The sequence below is a fragment of the Ixodes scapularis genome, unplaced genomic scaffold (assembly GCF_016920785.2).
Source record: "Ixodes scapularis isolate PalLabHiFi unplaced genomic scaffold, ASM1692078v2 PGA_scaffold7__128_contigs__length_106722199, whole genome shotgun sequence".
Taxonomy (NCBI): domain Eukaryota; kingdom Metazoa; phylum Arthropoda; class Arachnida; order Ixodida; family Ixodidae; genus Ixodes; species Ixodes scapularis.
This window is the reverse complement of record NW_024609882.1, coordinates 84,824,025-84,842,434: the sequence shown is the minus strand read 5'-3', so window position 1 is coordinate 84,842,434 and position 18,410 is coordinate 84,824,025. Positions and strand designations below refer to the sequence as shown.

Below are 18,410 nucleotides of genomic sequence, written 5' to 3'. Positions count from 1 at the left end.
CTTTTCTAGCTTCATGTAGAGTTTTTCTTTCCTCCTCCCCCCCCCCCCCCCCCCCCCAGTTTTGGCTCAAATTCACACTCTTCAGGCCAGAGTAGAGGGGGTCCCGGATTTGATTCGCGGGTGAGCTTGTGAGCTCGGCTATTCCCTCTCAGTCCCTATGTCCTGAAACTCATTGGATCTTGATCTTTAGAAGTGGGTAGCTATGCATGTGTCGTTGTAGAGTGTTGTGAATGTATGTAGGTAAATCGTTATTCAGGATAGCTCTGCAGGCATCTTGGCTATTGGTTCTAATTATAGATTCTTTTTCATATTTCATGAGTTCAGTTATGGCTGTTGCTATTGCTAGCAACTCGGCGTGCATGGGCGTTGGGGCTCCCTGATACTTGCGGGTCAGTGTTTTATTCCGGCTCCATACCGCAATAGCGCAGTGCTCCGTGTCGTAGCTGGCGTCTGTATAATAAAATACTGCATTTGAGTGTTCCTCCTCGTTCTGGAGGCGTTTGACCCTATCTATTCTTCTCTATATATCTCTTGTTTGATGCGTATTCTTAGGGATTGGGTCAACTATAATTCTGGGGAGTTGGTCCCAAGGCGGGGCTTCCAAAGGGATGGAGTGAAGGTTTGTTACATCGTAGCCGAGGTTTTGAAGGATTTTCCTGCCTTAGGTTGAGGTTTTTAGCCTTTGTTCTTGCCCAAGTTTGTGTATATCTATTCTATCATCTAGTGAGTTAAAGAGTCCTGTGGCTTCTACTTTATGGTTGACTGCGTATCTGGGTACCCCTACCGCCAATCGGGTGGCCTTTCTGAGTGCTGTTTCTAGTTTGGCGTGCTGTGTTTTGGTTAGTGTCATGTATGGCAAGTGGTACATTACTCTGGATTATATTAGCGCTTCGATAACTTTACGCAGTTCGTGTTCTTTTATGCCTCTCTTTTGTCTGGTAATTCTCCGTAACATGGCAAGAATTTACTCTATTTGTCTTGTTAGCTTACTTATGGTAAGATTGAATTTGCCGTCATTTTGTAGTAGGTATCCGAGTATTCTTAAAGAATTTCTCCGGTATAATGGTTTCCCATCTATCGTTAGGTTTATCATTCCTCTGTACTCAGATGCTCTATTGGTTGTGTCCTGGGTAATCACGACGTATTCAGACTTTTCGGCTGAGCAAGTTAGTCCAATAGAGCACGAAGAAATAATGCCCTTCTGCATTATTTCTTCGTGTTCTCCAGGAGACCCTGTTGTCGTCCATACTGTGATATCATCTGCGTATATGCTGTGTTCTAGTCCTTGTATGAGGTTCAGCTGTTTAGGTAGGTTTTTCATTACAATTTTAAAGAGTGTTGGGGAGAGGATAGAGCCCTGCGGGGTTGCCCTTGTGATAGGGTGGCTGTCTGAGGTAAAGTCGTCCAGCTTAATCTTGGCCTTCCTGTTCGAGAGAAATTCTTTAATGTAGTTATATATTTTTCGACCGGGATAAATTTCTTTTAGATTGTTTAGTACGGTGGTTTCCAAAACCCCGTCGAACGCTTTGCTCATATCAATCCTTGCAACCGTCCTTAGTTGCACCGAACTTGGATTATCAAAAATTTGTTGTTTAATTTGTAACATTGTATCTTGCGTGCTGACATGTTTCCTGAATCCTATCATGGTTTCTGGGAGGATATTCTGGCTTTCCTTGTGCCATTCCAGTCTTCTGAGAACCATCTTTTCTACTATTTTTCCTACGCACGATGTTAGGGATATGGGTCTAAAGTTTGTAATAGAGTTGGGCTGTTTCCCTGGTTTTTGGAATGGGATGATGAGTGCCTCTTTCCATTGAGGCGGTAAACTGCCCTCGTTCCATACCCTGTTGATTTCCTCAAGTAGGAGATATAGATATTCACCTGGTAGATCTTTTAACATCCCATACGTTATACCGTCCTCTCCAGGGGGGGTGGTGTTGCGTTTGAAGCTGTTTAAGGCTACCCGTAGCTTCTCTTCCAAGAATGGTGAATCAATACCCTCAGCATCTTCGTCGCAATTATCCTCTGTCTCGACTGCCGAGGATGGAGCAGCATTTTAGGTAGGATAAAATTTGTTTGCGAATTTTTCAGATATTTCCTTGGGTCCTTTCTGATAGTGAAGACATAGTTTAGTTGTAGTATGTCTTGTTTTAGACTGTCCTAGTAGCGTTCTAAGAATCTGCCATACTTTACGAGTATGCAGTCGGCCATTTAGTTGATCGCATGTTGTTAGCCAATTTTCATTTGCTAGCTTGTTCGCGTATTCGTAGGCTTCCTCCGTCATTATCTGAATGGCTTTTTTCAGGCCTCTATTTGTTTTTTTTGCAGAGTTTATTTTTCTTATCCCATAAATTGAGAAGATGGGAATCGACATATGGCGCGTCCTTGTTGCTCAGGATGTCTTTCGTGTTATATTTATAGCTATTACGTATGAAATTCAGTCCTTGGTGCCAGTTCATGTGTGGTTCTTTCTCCAAAGATTCTTTTAGTTCTTTTCTCATTTGATCCCATTTGGTGATTTTTATTTTCGTACCTTTGACATTTTTTTCTATTTCTTCTACGGATTTGAATGGTTATGTAAAGAATGTAGTAATCACTACCTAGACTTTCTAAGAGGTTCTCCCATTCGCAGGTGAGTTTTCCTCTAAACCAAGCTAAATCTGGAATGGTATCTCTTTCTATGCTGTTACCTTGTCGTGTGGCAGATGTGAAGTCGTTCATGAGGGTTGATTGCCTATTAGACATGACTGATTCTAGCTTCCTGCCATTGGGCGAGGTGTAGGCGTATCCCCAACTGGCATGAGGACTGTTAAAGTCCCCCGCTATAAGTAAGGGGTGCCTGTTCTTTTCGCGAATTAATCGATCTAAGTCATTCCATTTCTTGTGTGATTTATTAGGAACCCAGTATGCGTTTAGCATTACGAGCTCTGAATCTGTGATTTTAATATTGGTAGCCACGTATTCTTGCTCTTCTATGTTTAGGTTCGTGGTGTTCATTTGGGTAGCGTCTAGCCTCTTATGTATATATGTAGCGACTTTTCCTTGAGGAGCAGTGTTACCTGGGTTGTTTCCTTTGACTTTTTGTATGCTAGGTTGACTGAATAAGCTGTAGCCCGGCATGTTCATTAAGCCATTGCTCTCCTGTATTAGAATGATATCAGGTGCTTTTATTGTTTGTTGAATGTATTGTTTGAGTAAGCCGTTCTTTTTCCTTGTCCTCGACAATTCCACTGCCATATTGATAGCACATTGTTAGGGTTGCTTTTCTGCGGCTGGTTGAAATTATTCTTATCGCATAGTTGTTGGTGTACTCTGGGTGCTGACGTCAGGGATAGTTACTTTGCAGGGACTCTCTACCGAGTTCGTGTCCGGGTTTGATGGTTTCTTTATAAGCGAGTTAAGGATTGGTTTGAGCCTGCTATATGACTTTTCGAGTTGTGTTTGTCCAGCCGCTAGACTGGCGAATTTCTCTGCTCGGATAATATCTCGTTTTTGGAATTCTTGTTGCATACTCTGCAGAAGGATATCTCTCCTCTGAAGCTCTTGGTGAACTATCTCATTTCTTTGTTGCAGTTCTTTTCGGAAAAGGTATTAGCCCGCAAAAAAAGTCCTTTACAGTATGAAATAATTACAAGCTCGATATTTATACCGAACACGTACACTGCAGAGTGTAGGTATGGCTGGTGCTTGTATTGTTTTTTGTTAATTTAGAAACTGAATCATCTATCAATGAATATTTGGCAATTTTCTAATGTGACCACAAACGGTATAATAATTTGAAGCCTAGCACGACTAGGCGAAATTCATACTACGCTGCTCATTTGCATTCGACGGCGCGCCTACTGCGGCAATATCTTCTCTGTGGTTTGGACATCTCGCCACGCCGGAGATAAGTAATTTTTGCTCTCAATTTTTTTAGGGAACAAGCTACAACACTTATTGAGCAAACACGTGCATCACCGGAACGTCTTGCGGCGTGCCCTTCTGCCACCTGCGCGAATGCTTGACGACCGCGACTTCCGTGTATATAGGTAGCGCCTCCTGCCACTCCCAATTCAATGCGGAAAAACCCAAGGTTGCTGGTTATCCAACCATTCAACGTGCACCAAAGCTGTCTGCACTGTGGCCTTTGTATTAGCCCAGTCCAGCATGTACTCATCCAAGTACAGTATAGGATAGTACCCCAGGCTGTGCTCGTCGAAGGAACGGGAGGGGGGTGGTATTAAATTAAATATTAAATGAGCGTTGCATGTAGGCATAACAGGTTTATTTTACAAACCCCGTGTACGTTTCAGAATGAGTGGCCGATCCAACACGTGTAGGCTTTTCAAAGATGTACTCCAAAAGATGCTCAGGTAACCGAAATGTATCATCGGGTTCGAATAGAATTCGAACATTCACGGAACTTCGAGCCCACTACCGGCGCACCTTCCAAGATTGGCTGTTGGTATCGTGCTAATGCAACATATGCGGAACATGCAATGTGAGTCTTATCTCATTGAAGCGTTAGACTTTTAGCAGCAAAACAACTGCTTCAATAGGTGTTGCTGAAGAGAATAGCAGCTGGGGAAGCTCGTCCCTCACAGCAACGTTTCCTGTCGCGCGATCTACGCTTCCTGCCACTCCAGTGCGAAGATAGCGGGATCCACGGTCCTGCCACAATTACAACATTGAGCTACACTTTAGGTTCTTCCCAAAAAAAAATAATTCCATTGTTTTCACAGAAAAATTAAATTATGCTTTGCCGAAAGCCCTTTTCCTGTCCAAATTTAGCCTTAGAGTTCAAAACCCGAAGCAAACGTTTCAGCACAAACTGTTTCTTTTATGCAGTAGTTAAGTAATTTTCTGATTTTCATTGGGTGAAGTTTGGCCGATGGAGATGTGAAACACGTGGATCTGAATCACTAAATTTAACAAAACTGAGTGAACACGGGCATCGTTTTCCTATTCAACTTTGCTCAAACTTTAACACCAGCACCGGCTTCCTAGAACAGCGTCTCAGCTGAGACTCGGTGAAAGAAAGCACTTCAAAAGGTAGGGCGCGCGAGCTTCTTGAGACGCTGCATAAGTTCCGATCAAAAAGAAAAGCACTTGGCAGTGCTTTGTTTGTCCTCCAGTCTTAGTTGATACGGTGTCTCAAGCAAGCCGATCCTTTTTCGAACTAAACTCTAGTTCGGACCATTAGCGCTGCATTTGAATCAAGAACGAGCGTTCGGTGATGCCTAGCTCATTTTTCTTCTGGGCAATACAATACGTTATTTTTGGCTGAGACTCGCAGTACATTTTATATTGAGTGGAATAGATTATTGGATAATTTATATGCGCGAAAATTTGTTCTTCTTTTGCTGTTGTTTTTAATATTCCTAAAAAAAGTTCCGCTGCTGTTGCTATTGAAGGAGGAGCGGGCTCTGTCAAGCAGATTGGTACTGCTTTTTCCCCTCCTCCCTCTCTTCTATTGTGAAGAGAATTCAATAAACTTTGAGTTTGAAAGTTCTCTCGGCAGTAGGCGATTGGGATTGTAAGCGACAAGCTGGAGGTGTGCCAGTAGGTTTTACCAGTGAGTGACAGGATTTTACCGCGGTTATGGCGCCGATGCCACCGACATATTTTCTGAATCGGCGCCAGCTTAGCGAAACTCAATTAGAGATATTGCGCTACAGCCACAGCATGGGACTGGTCCCATGCGATGGTAAGCTTGTTGGGAATAGCGGCGAGTTTTCCGAGGAAGATTCCAGTTCTTTGCCGGATTCGGACGATAAGGAGTGGCGAATCTAATGTACGGAATGTTCCGAGCATACATGCATGACCTTAGACCTGGGGTCCCTCAAACCAATGAGCCTGCACAAAGTGCTTCGACGTGGTTCCTCGACTGGCGAGCGCTTAAACTGCAGTTTTTTTGTTGTTTTTTTCGAGCTCCGGATTACACAAATTATATTTGGGATACTTGAAACGAGCGCATTAGCTACAGCTGAGTCCGTTGTGACCGAAGCGATCAGAAAAACCGTTGTGCACCGCGCGTACACACTCTTGCGACCACTGTAAGCGGCGTAGCAGGCCGTCTGCACGGCGGCCGCGTCTCCGCCGCCGTAAGCGGTTTCCGCGGTGCCTCTAACAAGGAGGTGGCGCGCTGCCACTCACTGGTACAGCGGAAAGTGGACAAAGCTTTTCTTATGGGCTCAGACTTCATTAAACTTTATTTTGTGAGGCTGGAATTCCAGGGCAGAGTGGGATGATAAAAAAAGCAAAGATGCAGAACACCGTCTTGGACGATCACTTTTTTAACAGACGACTTTATCGATAGAAGTAATCTCGCCACACGTCTTTTCTACGATTGCAAAAGGTGATGTAATCTTAACAGCGATATTGCAACGTTGAAAAGTGTTTTCGTTATCACGTAGACGTAGCGAGCCTTTAGGAATGCTGGCAATATTCACTTTTCTCGGGTGATTAAAACGCGTCATGTTCGTATCCACTCTAAACGCCGTTAAACACAGTACGCACCAGTCAGATCTTGCACTTGAACCCACACTTAGAATGCGGAAGACAAAGAATCCGGGCAATGTTCGAGGACACAAATGCTAAGAAAGCCCCACTGTAGTTGAAATGAACAAGGCTGTGTCTAGGGTTCCTTCCAGACGGAACCACAGTCAGCTCTAGAGTTTCGTCCAAGCAGAACCAACAGTCACAGCGAAATTCCTGGCAGTTTCGGGCGGCGTGTGTACCCCTGGGAGCACGTTAACCCCCCCCCCCCCTCCCCCACGCTTGCGTTCACGCAGCGTGAGGGGGGCTATTAGTTACAAAAATGTTAACCCGCTTGGCTCCCCGTACAAGCCGGTTCGTGTGAGCTCCCCAATGGACCAAGCCCCGTTGTCCCCCATTGCACCCATGGAAAGGTAGACCCGTTCCATTTAAACCAGCGGCGTTTCGTCCACCACATTTGTTTTTTCAGCGGCTACAGTGCCACCCATTTTGCACGTGCTATCTTTCCATCTGGACGGATCTCTACCAGACTGCTCTAGTTCCGCATCTGATATCGTTCCGTCCAGACGGAACTCTAGACACTCCTAATAAACACACACGGCGGCGCTAGCTTTCCAGCCGTCTTGAGGGCGCCGCCACAACATCGCCGCACGAGGAGATGGATCTTCCCTTCTAGGATATGCTGGGTTATCATCGCGACACACGACAAGAATTCAGTCCAGGATAGCGCTCTACGCGGAAGGATAAGTTTCAACCACGCCGACCACATCGAGGATCTCCACCGACGGCATGTTTTTCAGCAGATAGGAGGAATCGCGACCAGCGCAAGAAACGTCTGATCTTCCTCTTGCTTCGTTTATCACACAATAGAAGGCGGATGGCTCCGAGCAATACAAAATTCGGCAAATTCCATCACATCGCTAAATATGCTGCGAAATGTGGTTCAGAATGTTAAAAAAAATCTTCGAAGGAACATTCACCCGCCATTCATTGTTTATGATCGCGGTGCTGGTTTGGTAGGCGCTTGTCCAATACGCGACGTGGATTTTTGTGACGTGCTTTGGCACCGCGGATAATTCGCAGTGAAAAGGTAGAGAGCTTTCAAAGGAAAGAAGCTATAAAAGATTCCGCCTTCCAAAAGTTCTATTCGAAAAAAAATGGCTCTCTATATTTGTGTTTTGGTTTTTGTTTTTCATACATTTTATGACGTATGGTGGATCAAATTTCATTTCAAAATCGTTTCATAGGCCATTTGAGGCTTGGAACTGACTTTATACCGACCGCGGCCTCTGTTCCAGCACGCGTCGTGGATGCCAGCGCTGCCGCGAACGCGGCCATGGTTGATGCAATGGCCTTCCGGCTCGTGAAATCCGTCCAGACGTCCCTCCCGTTTGCCTTTTTTAGAGCGCAGCTCTTAGGCGCCCGTTTCCGGCTTAAGCGGCGTCGGCGTCGCCGTCGCCGTAACCGCGCGGTGTATTATGGGTAAATTTCCCAGCTAAATTTAGTGAAAAATGACCCCGCTAAATCTAGCGGAAAACTTTCTTCGGTAAATCTAGCGGAAAATTTCCCCACTCAATTTAGCGGAAAACTTTCCCCACTAAAGTTAATGGAATAATTTCCCGCTAAATCTAGCGGGAAAATTTCCCCGCTAAATCTAAGAGAAAAATTTCCCCGCTAAATCTAGCAGAAAAAATTCCCCACAAAATCTAGCGCAAAAATTTCCCCGCTAAATCTAGCGGGAAAAATTCCCCGCTAAATCTAGCAGACAAATATCTCTGGGGGCTGACGTGACCTGGGGGTCACGGGACCCCCCCCCCTCAAGGTCACGTGACACCCCTCAAGGTCACGTGACCTTGGGGTCACGTGACATCGGGGGGGGGGTCACGTGACCCCACCCCCAGGTCACGTGACCCCCCGAGAACACGTGACCAACGGTACCCTCCCTCCTCCTCCTCAAGAGCTGCGCTCTAATTTGGCGTTACAGGGAGTTGTAAGCGGCTTCCATTTTTTTAACTGTTGCTTATTTCATTTTGGTTTTGACTGGGATAAAAATAGACACCCAGCACGTGCTAAAAATGTTTTCAAAAAGAAGAGAATAATATGTTATTTTTGTTATTGTATTTATTAAAATATGTGATTCTCTTTTCCAAGACACGATGCGGTTGCCACGGAGACGGGCATGCGCGAAGTGGGCTAGTTTATGCGGGGAAGCGAGTACATGGCTACAGGGAACCTGTGGGGATGCTGTTTCGAAGACTACCGATATAAACTACTGTGTGTACCGTTACCTCTTAGTAAGATATACGTTTTTTTTAATGTTTAGGAAATATATTTGTGAAAAATATCGGTGAAAAACAGCACCATATTTATAACATAGATCACAGACGAGGTTGTCACTGACCAACTGACATCTTTCAAATGATCAGTATAAAAGACGCATGGGTAGCCATTGGGGGCAGGAATTGGATTAGCTTGTATTCGTGTTTGTGTTGGGCGTGTCTCATGGGTCTAATTCATTGTCTATGCTACATGTATATACGTGTGCAAATTTATAATACAGGTTGAGCAAATCTGCATGTAGCTAGCGTAAAAATATCTATCCCAGCGATAATAATTTGTTTGACATTTCTTGAATTTGGCGTTGACTTGCACCACCTGGGTCTTGTGAGAGTTAGTGCCAGTTATTACTGAAGTGTAGTAAGAGATACTAGGTCTCTTAATCACCGTTACTATGTTCTTGACTTAGTGACCGTTACGAGATTGACCGTTACTACCTAAGGTTGCTCAGGACCTAGTAGCATGTGACAAAGAGTTACTAGCTTTTACCTAGTAAATACTGCTAACATTATTTACAGAATATACGTGAACGAATAGCACGGCTGCAGTCGCAGGAATTATATTTTCAATCTGCACATCTTTCGATCTCCATATATTACATACGCAGATGGTACCAAGTTCCAAGAATGAAAAAGGTAAAATCATCTTTCTTCACCTCCTGCACACACATTTTCTATTTATTCTATTCCTTTCTTCTAGTCTCCCGCGTTCGATGATATAGTAGGTGGTATTTCTAAATATTGTTTTATTGCAAGTCGGAGCGCACCCGGAGCCTAAAAGACAAACATAGCATACACACAGACTCAAAGCACATTTTCTCGGGGCACTTTATCTGTCAAATTGGATTGGCCGCGATGCACACAGACAAGGAAATTAACTGAAAGCAGGGACCAAGAGCTTCTGTCGTTCTCTGGTATGGGCCATCGGCTCGTAGCCTCTGCATTCCTTTGAAGGTACAGACATTCCCCCTGTTTTCTCTATATTTTGCTCCCCCGCAATATTCTCCCATCATGGTTCTGCGAGTAGAGCAAGGGGCTCTCTTTTAAAGATGTTGTTAATTTACAGTACGGGGGGAGAATAGAGGTATTCCGTGTATTTGTGCAATAACAAGTAAATGTTTTGCGCCTTGACCTTTTGCGATATGCGCAAAAAGTGTGCGGAACCACGATGCAGTACTCAATGACGGGAACAAGTTTTATTCTTCTGTTGAGCGCACGTTTTTTTATAAACAAATTAGAAAACCAGAAATTGTGAATGCATTTCGCGCGCATGTGGCCTGTATTAGGGTGCCTTAATGTCCTTTTGTTTAGGGTGATGCCGCCTTTTGTACTGCCCGATATCTACAGCATGCGCTCACGGGGGAAATATAAAAGTATTGACAAAAAAAAAGTCGCCATAACAAATGCAGTAAGATGGCATACATCTCGGAATACTCCAGTGACATCAGATTCATCAAGGGCCATAACAACAATGTCTCCGACCCACTATCCCGAATAACAGTTAACCAGTGCAACGTTGACAGTTTGCCGGTCGACTCCAAGGGCCTTGCTGCAGCACAGAACGACTATCAAGAGCTTCAACACCTTCGCTCTACCTCAGCAGCATTGGTAATGGAAGAGATCAAAATTCCTGAATTTGACCAAACATTTTTTGTGACCTCTCTACCGGTCGTCCTCGGCCTTACGTAACGACACCTATTCGGAAAGTCGTTTTTGACGTTCTCCACTCGCTGTCGCACCCTGGTATACGCGTGTCGCAGCACCTTGTCTCATCTCGATCCGTGTGGTCGAGAATGAACACCGATGTTAGAAACTTTGCGAGGACATGTTCACAATGTCAACGTGTACACCGCCCCACCCTAACTCCTGTAGGTACATTCAAGGCTCTGGATGCACAGTTAAACAGTTTCCACTTACACATCGTGGGACGACTACCACCCTCACGTGACTGTCGCTACCTGCTTACGTGTGTTGTCCGTTTTACGAGGTGGTCGGAAGCAATAGCCTTGAAAGACATCTCCGCGGAAACCGTAGCTCACACCTTCGTTACGATGTGGGTCCGCGGTTTCGAGTGCCATCATCGATAACAACGGACACATGAACACAGTTTGAGAGCTATTTTCTCCGAAAACTGTCTTCTATACTTGGCACGAGCCACATCAGGACGACAGTCTACTGCCCATCCTAAAATGGGTTAGTGGAACGATTCCACAGACAACTGAAAGCTGCGATTAGAGCGCACGACTCAGCAGGACCATGGACCGAACTCCTTCGAGTGGTATTGTTAGGCATCCGGACCGCAGTCAAAGAAGACCTTCAGTGTAGCTCGGCTGCATTGGTATATGGCACAACTCTTCGACTTCCCGGAGAATTTTTTCACACCGAAAGCAAACAGCACTGCACAGACACAGATAATTTCGCTGACCGACTACACTTGACTCTGGAGAGCATCCAACCAACCCCACCAGTCGCGCAAAGGTTTCGTGAGCCTTGACTGACAGCACTGCACCTATGTATTTCTACGCAACGACAAGGCGAAGCGTCCCCTCCAGTCTGCTTATGACGGACCATATTCTGTTATTGAACGTTACGAAAAAACAATGACTTTGTTCATATATGACGGACAAGAAATCGTGTCACTGGACCGCCTTAAACCAGTTCATCTACCTTACAACGAGCTAGAACTTTCCGAGAATTCCGTCGCTGCCACACGAACAAGATCGCTCGTCTTATCGAGCTCCTCGCTAGGGGAGTGGGGAGTGGATCCATGCAGCAGCTCCCAGCGAAGCGCTAAAGGGAAAGACGAAAAACCGGCACGAGGCACGCAGCGCGAGCCAACAAAGATCGGCTTGGAAGATTCCAGCTCCCGACATCGCTCCAAGCGACTTCGTTTTAGTTTGCCTTGTAAATATGTAAATATGTAAATAAATTAGTTGAAGGTGGATGCGCCCCCTTCACACTCCGTTCAGCCTTGAGCTGAAACTAGACGCTCTGCCTTCAGCGCGAGCTTCCTGTTCTGGCTAACAGAAGTGTGAACATTGAATCAGGCACAACCAAAGCACTGCGGAAGCCAGCGAGCTCGCGCTGAAGGCAGAGCTTCTAGTATCAGTTATGCCCTTGTCCCACTAGAGCGACCGACAGAAACAAACGACAGCGACAAGCGTCAAGCCAGGGTCTTTCGCGATTTGAGTGGCTTTGTAGAATAAAAGAGGCTATGCTTAAACACGAGCATCATGCGCGCGAGAGTGTCTTTGGCAGACTTGCAATTGCTCGTGTGTTAGCGCCCTCGCAAAAGGAGAGAACTGATCCCAAGCTCACGCCACCACCCGCGTGGCGCACCGTTCTTTTTGCTGGGCAGGCGTACCCGCCAGACGTGTATTAAACGCTCCCTTTTAAACCTTCACTGATCCCCCGTTTCCCATATCGAGGCTGTAACATATCAGAAGTGGGATGGACAAAGCCTGATCCAGCGACCACGACCGAGCGCAAGCCGACTTCTGTGACCACGAATCGTCACAGCAGCGGCACCGACCAGCACCTCGACATGGACGAGGAAGGGCGGCGGCGGAGCGAGCGGAACCGAATACGGCAGACTGCGGCGGCGGGCCCTCCCCGACTTCCAGCAACCGTTGCGACTGGAACAGGGAGCACGAGCCTTGGCGGTAGCGACGACGCAACCAGGAGCCAAGATGGCGTGGCAGATCAAGCTTCGGAACGCTCCGATACCGACACCGTGGGGCAACGAATACGGCTGGCAGGCCCAGCAAACGTTCCACCAACAATCCACACTGGGTTGTATGGACCGACAGGTGATTTGTGTGGGCTTCGGACTATTGTACAAGAGGTTGTACAAGCCGCCGTGCGAGGAGCGGTCGCAGGCATGGCTGACCTGCTTCGTCCCGCTACCCAGCACACGCAAGACCCAAGATCACCTGCAGAGTCTAGCATCAGTGACGAAGCGCTCATTCGGAGCCTGAGCGTTGTCAAGTTTTCTACTCCAGAGGATCTGCTGGAGTGCCTCAAACGTTTGGACGACCGACTCACCACCGTCGGGGAAGCGTCCCACCTATCCGATGCGGCATCCGGTTCAAAGGCAGAAAAGAATGCCAAGGCGATCTTTGTTGACGCACAGTTGCGGATACAAGAAGGCAAGGAACACTGTTTGCCTGCTTGTGCAATCAACGTCACAGAAGATGGCGATACGGTTTTGCCCATTTTGAACATATCCAGTTCCAACGTCAATATTTCAAAAGGTGATGTAGCAGCCAGAGGCTCCTGGTGCTCAGAAATATCTGAAACAGCCATCAACCGAAGGACGACGGATCTCCTGGAAGCGACGAAAGCGGATGATTTACGAACTGGACCTCAGCTTTGCCCTGGGCTGTCGAGGAAAAACCGCCTTACAACAGAGGATGGTCCTATCCTGCAAGCACCTTTCAAGACGCGGCCAGTTAAGGAATGCTACTGCTACAACTGCGCAGGCCAAGGCCAATTTGGTCACCAGTGTCACATGAAAAAGAGGGGCAATCGTGTTACGCCCTGCATCATTTCCTACAACGACCCTCACGAGTCTCAACATCAGAGTAGACAGTCCGAAGGAAATTGGCGAGCACCACTGAACAAGCAGAAAGGAGGCAAGGGCAGCCGCAAGGGGGTGCACAGCGAAAACGCGTCGGCAAGAAAACAACCAAGGAAGCGACCTCACCGCAATACGAATCACCAGCACCGAAACAACAACGGCGGCTAGAACAACAAGCCTTCCGTGAGCAACAGCGGAGGCTCTAGAAAGAAAAAAAAAAGAACAAGAAGTCGCACTTGCGGCGGAAGTCAATGCGACTTCCTAATGACACCTACCGCATATAAGATATACCTGGCCACAAGCGGACTCAAGGTTTCTACGCGTCAACAGCTTCCGTCGACAAGCTGAAACGAGTCAGCACCTTTGATGTTGACATTGAATAAGAAACATCAAGTGAGGACGCTTGAATTTCAGGATGGCCGAGTGTTAGCGCCCTCGCAAAAGAAGAGAACTGATCCCAAGCTCGCGCACCCACCCGCGTGGCGCACCGTTCTTTTTGCTGGGCAGGCGTACCCGCCAGACGTGTATTAAACGCTCCTTTTTAAACCTTCACTGGTCCCCCGTTTCCCATGTCGAGGCTCTAACACGTGTTACTAATCGCCTGCCAAAGGTACCACCGCGAGCATGCTGCATGGGTTTGAGGCTTGTCGCTGTCTTTTGTTTGCGTCTGTCGCTCAAGTGGGACACGGGCATTAAGGGTGAACGTAGTACGAACAATGAACGCCATTGAATGCCACCTTTGCCACCTTCGGCACTGAGACGCGCCTGAGGGAGCTTGGAGTCAGTAGTTTTCATGTGCCGATCGTCGAAGAGCTCTTACAAACAGCGGCTGCTAAAGCATAGGAAAACAAGCCGAAATATTCCGCTAAAAATGAAGCAGAAAAACATGGCAAAACGCGTGTTGGTACGAACAAGAAACCTCCTCGAAAACAAAGATGACATCAGGGCACTAGGCTGCTTGACAAACAGCCAAGCCCCGCTCTGCCCGCTGAAAATCTGGAGGTAACGTTTTTAAAACTCTTTTTAGAGTTGGTGAGGGTTTCCCATTAGTTGAACATTTTCGCAGTGCTCGTGTATAGTCTACGAAAAATCAATATCAGGTATTTACCTTGGTTCGACGTTTGACCGGAGTTACCCTTTAAATAGCGCATTCTATGCGTTATACAATTGTGACGATAGTTGCCACTGCGAATATTTACTGTGTTCTTCTTACCGAATGGCGCAAGCCGGAGGACCAACAATATTGATGCGACGAAGATGAGCAGGCAGAACAAAAAGGCAACCACCTCCTTGCACCTCCTAGAGTGAAAAGGGGAAAACATGCCTGAGTGGAAATCCAATATAAACTCGATACATCAGCGAAACATAAGGCAATTCGGCAGCTATCAAATCTTAGTAGGGGTATGATTGAAAAGGTTGTTCCAACATCCAAAAAATCATATTTGACAAATAATTGGCACTATACTAGGATATGCAAACGAAAGCTGCGGGTGCACTTCCACTAACTTATTGTGAGCGCTCATTCAATTAGCCCTCACGGATTCTTGACTACTTAAATTTCACGGAAATTTGATGGCGCAGGCTCGACGCGCAAAGCAGCGTAAAAAACACACTAACCATCTATTTTAGTTAAAAAAGATTAGCTGCGGTTCCGTAGGACTGAATTTACATAATGACAGAGCCAGCGAGAAGACACATTTTTTTTTTTTTTTACAATTCCAGGATTAGTGTTGCGATAGTGATGAGAGGAATGGGCAGTATTAGTGAAATTCACAGTGTTGGTGGGTGATTATGAGAGCAACGTCTGGTCAGTTTAGTTGATTATAAAGTGCTTCATTTGAAATCAAACACTCGTCTCAGAGTTGGTACTACTTTTTACCTCGAAAACTATATATTATAGCCGCCCGGTTTGTGTAATAAACATTGTCAGTCTTTCAACCTTTTTATAAATAACCTATTTTGAACAAACACTTAGCCTTAGAGCAAGGTGGAATGCAATATTTTACCTGCTTCCTACTTGTACCCAGTTCAGTCGTTTGTTATGAAGGGGTAAACATCTTTAAAAAAAACCTCAATGTATTTTTTTTTTTTATAAATGTTGTAGGTCGCGACCTAATCGACGCCCGATCGGGACGTGCCTCGCTCGCTCCCCAAGAAGTCACTCACGCAGTGTGCGTTTTGAGAACACTTTACTGAAACTCACTCGTTGGTGGTCAGCGCCCTGTCCTTTGTCCTCCTCATCGTCGTCCTCACGCACACACTCACACCGTCCGGTCCGCAGGTTCCGAAGAGGACCCCCCTTGTCCCGCTTCCCTTTTTGTATCCTCGCCCCCACCAATCACGTGCCCCCCACGACCCGTCCACGTGAACACCCACGCACCTGCCACGGGCCGCTCACGATCCCCGAGTGGGGATTACGCGCCGTACGGTGACGCTCCCCCTCCAGGGATCCGGGTGAGCAGCGAGCGGGCCGTTCGGCCTTGGCAGGGCGCGGGAAGAACGGGCGAAGGGGCAGGGAGATGCGGGAAAGACGGGACTCCAGGGTGGCGCGGCCGGACGGATTCCCACACCTCTCCTCCCACAAGGCTCGAACCCCGAGGGGACCCAGTCGGCGGGGGGCGGACGGTCCCCGGCCAGGAACTCCTCCAGCTCCGCCATCACCGTGTCCTCGGCGGGCGGAGGCGGCAGCGGGGCGGCGAGGGGTTCGGCCGGGCAGGGGAGTGGCACAAGCGGGGGCGGAAGCGGGTCCGAGACCGCGGTGGCGGCGGTCGCGGCAGTAGAGGCAGCGGCAGCGGCTGCAGGGGTGGCCCCCTCCTCAGGTAGCTCCCGAACCGCCGGGGCCAGGAGGTCGGGCCGGTCCCTCTGGAGGAGCCGCAGCGCCGCCTCGACGCACGTAGGGGGCCCACCGCTCTCAGCAGCTCCTGGTGGCGTCGGCTGGCCTCATGAGTCTCGCGGTGAACCACCGGCACCCGGCAGAGCCAGCAGGGGTCCTGCTGGTCCGGGGCCAACTCGAAGGCGGGCAGCGTGTGCCCCAGGAAGGGCGGTGGGACCTCGACACCGGGCCTGCCGTGGACCGGTCTTGGCTGGTCCCGCCAAAGCTGGCGGGACACAAAATGGAGGTCCCGCTGCCCGTCCTATGTCGTCCAGGTTGCCACCGTGTGGCATGGTCGCCGGCTCCAGGCCCGTCCCCCCTGCGGTGACGGTCCCTCTCTGCTCCTGGAAGGAAATAGTGCAGGGCGAAGAGGCCTGCTCGAGCCTGGTCCTCCTCGCGCAGGCAGGCCCGACCCACTCTGCGCTGTGGCGGCGCTGCGGCTCGCAGAATTTGCGGAGCCCACCTGGCGCTGTCCGGACCCAGCGTCCGACGCCCGATCGTGGGGCCACCTCCATGATCGCCGACCTCGGGAGTCGGGCCGCCTCGACCCGGGGCGCCCACCCCGGGTACTTGGGGGAGCATTAGCGCCCCCGTTCTGGCCTGGCGGGCCTCCTGGGAGGAGTCGTCCCCGTCCAGCGCCGGCACGTGCTCGGCGTCCGGCGTCGTTCCAGAAAGGCATTCTGTGCGAAGGAAATACAGTTAAAAAAATGAAAGCCGTTTACAACTCCCTGTAACACCGAATTAGAGCGCAGCTCTTGAGGAGGAGGAGAGAAGGGTACTGGGGGGTGAAGTGACCTGGGGGGGGGGTCAGGTGACCTTGGGGGTCACGTGACCTTGGAGGGTCACGTGACGATGCCAGTGATGTCATAACGTCACTCATGACGTCACGACATCCACATCGTCATCATCGCTGATGACGTCATCGGAGTCCGCATCGTCATCGTCACTGATGACGTCATCAGTGACGTCACTGATGACCTCACCGGCATCCACATCGTCATCGTCATCATCACTGATGACGTCATCAGTGACGTCACTGATGACGTCACCGGCATCCGCATCGTCATCGTCATCATCACGGATGACGTCATCAGCGATGACGTCATCCGTGATGATGACGATGCGTGATGCCGGTGACGTCATCAGTGATGGTGACGATGACGATGCGGATGCCGGTGAGGTCATCAGTGACGTCACTGATGACGTCATCAGTGATGATGACGACGATGATGCGGATGCCGGTGACGTCATCAGTGACGATGACGTCATCGGGGAGGTCACGTGACCCTGGGGTGTGGTCACGTGACCTCTGGGGGTCATGCGACCTTGGGGTGACCTTGGGGGCCACGTGACCTTGGGATGACCTTGAGGGTCGCGTGACCTTGGGGTGACCTTGATTACGCCGACGCCGACGCCGCTCAAGCCGGGAACGGGCCCCTAAGAGCTGCGCTCTAAAACACAGAAATGGACTAAACCCTGCGCTGCAGATTGTAGTGACGGCAGAAACTCCTGTTAGAAGTGAGCTCGCCGACAGTGTCATGCACCGTCCGGCCACCGCGCTTCATCCGTGCTCCGGACTGCGCCTACCGTCCGGGCGAGACGGGGCTTTCGCCGTCCTGATCAGCCGCTTCTCGTCCATCGCCGTCCTGATCGCGAAGGTAGAAAACCTTTAAATTGGTCACGTGAACAGGGCCAGACTCCTCGGTTGCGTTCGGCCGAGTGAGTCTGTACGTAAGCCGCGACACTCGCGTACTTACCTCGTAGGGCCCCCTTCCCACTTCGGAGCCAGCGATGCTGCGAAACCGCAAGCTGCGTTACTCAGTTGGTGCGCTCTCCTCAGAACCAGGTCGCCGACGTTGTACTCCAGGTGGCCATGGCTCTTGTCGTACTGCGCCGCCTGCTCGATCCTTGCGGCATCGAGGTTCTCTCTAGCTTCGTGCAACGCGCCCGTCAAGCGGCTTTTGAGCCCGGCCGCGTACGTAGAGAGGGGGCGACCCGATCCCCCTTCGCTGTGTCTTAACTTGTTCTCTAGTGGAGACGAGAGCTCCTTACCCAGGTTCAGGAACGCTGGTGTAAAGCCGGTTGATCGGTTCACTGTCGTCCGTATGGCGAAGCCCATCTCGACGATGTGTTCGTCCCAGTC

The 18,410-nt window shown here is 48.9% G+C and overlaps 1 protein-coding gene across 1 annotated transcript in view; it reads right to left on the bottom strand.

Moving 5' to 3' along the window:
- LOC8040692 overlaps positions 1 to 2,284 on the bottom strand; it is a gene marked incomplete at its 3' end in the record, with an annotated part of 36,130 nt that extends 33,846 nt beyond the window's left edge. The window contains exons 1-2 of the mRNA XM_042286295.1: positions 2,194 to 2,284; positions 1,908 to 2,034 (exon numbers count right to left, since the gene is read on the bottom strand). Coding sequence (XP_042142229.1) covers positions 1,908 to 2,034; positions 2,194 to 2,284 — 218 coding nt within the window. The remainder of the gene's footprint in view (positions 1 to 1,907; positions 2,035 to 2,193) is intronic.
- Between the last annotated feature and the right edge of the window lie 16,126 nt (positions 2,285 to 18,410).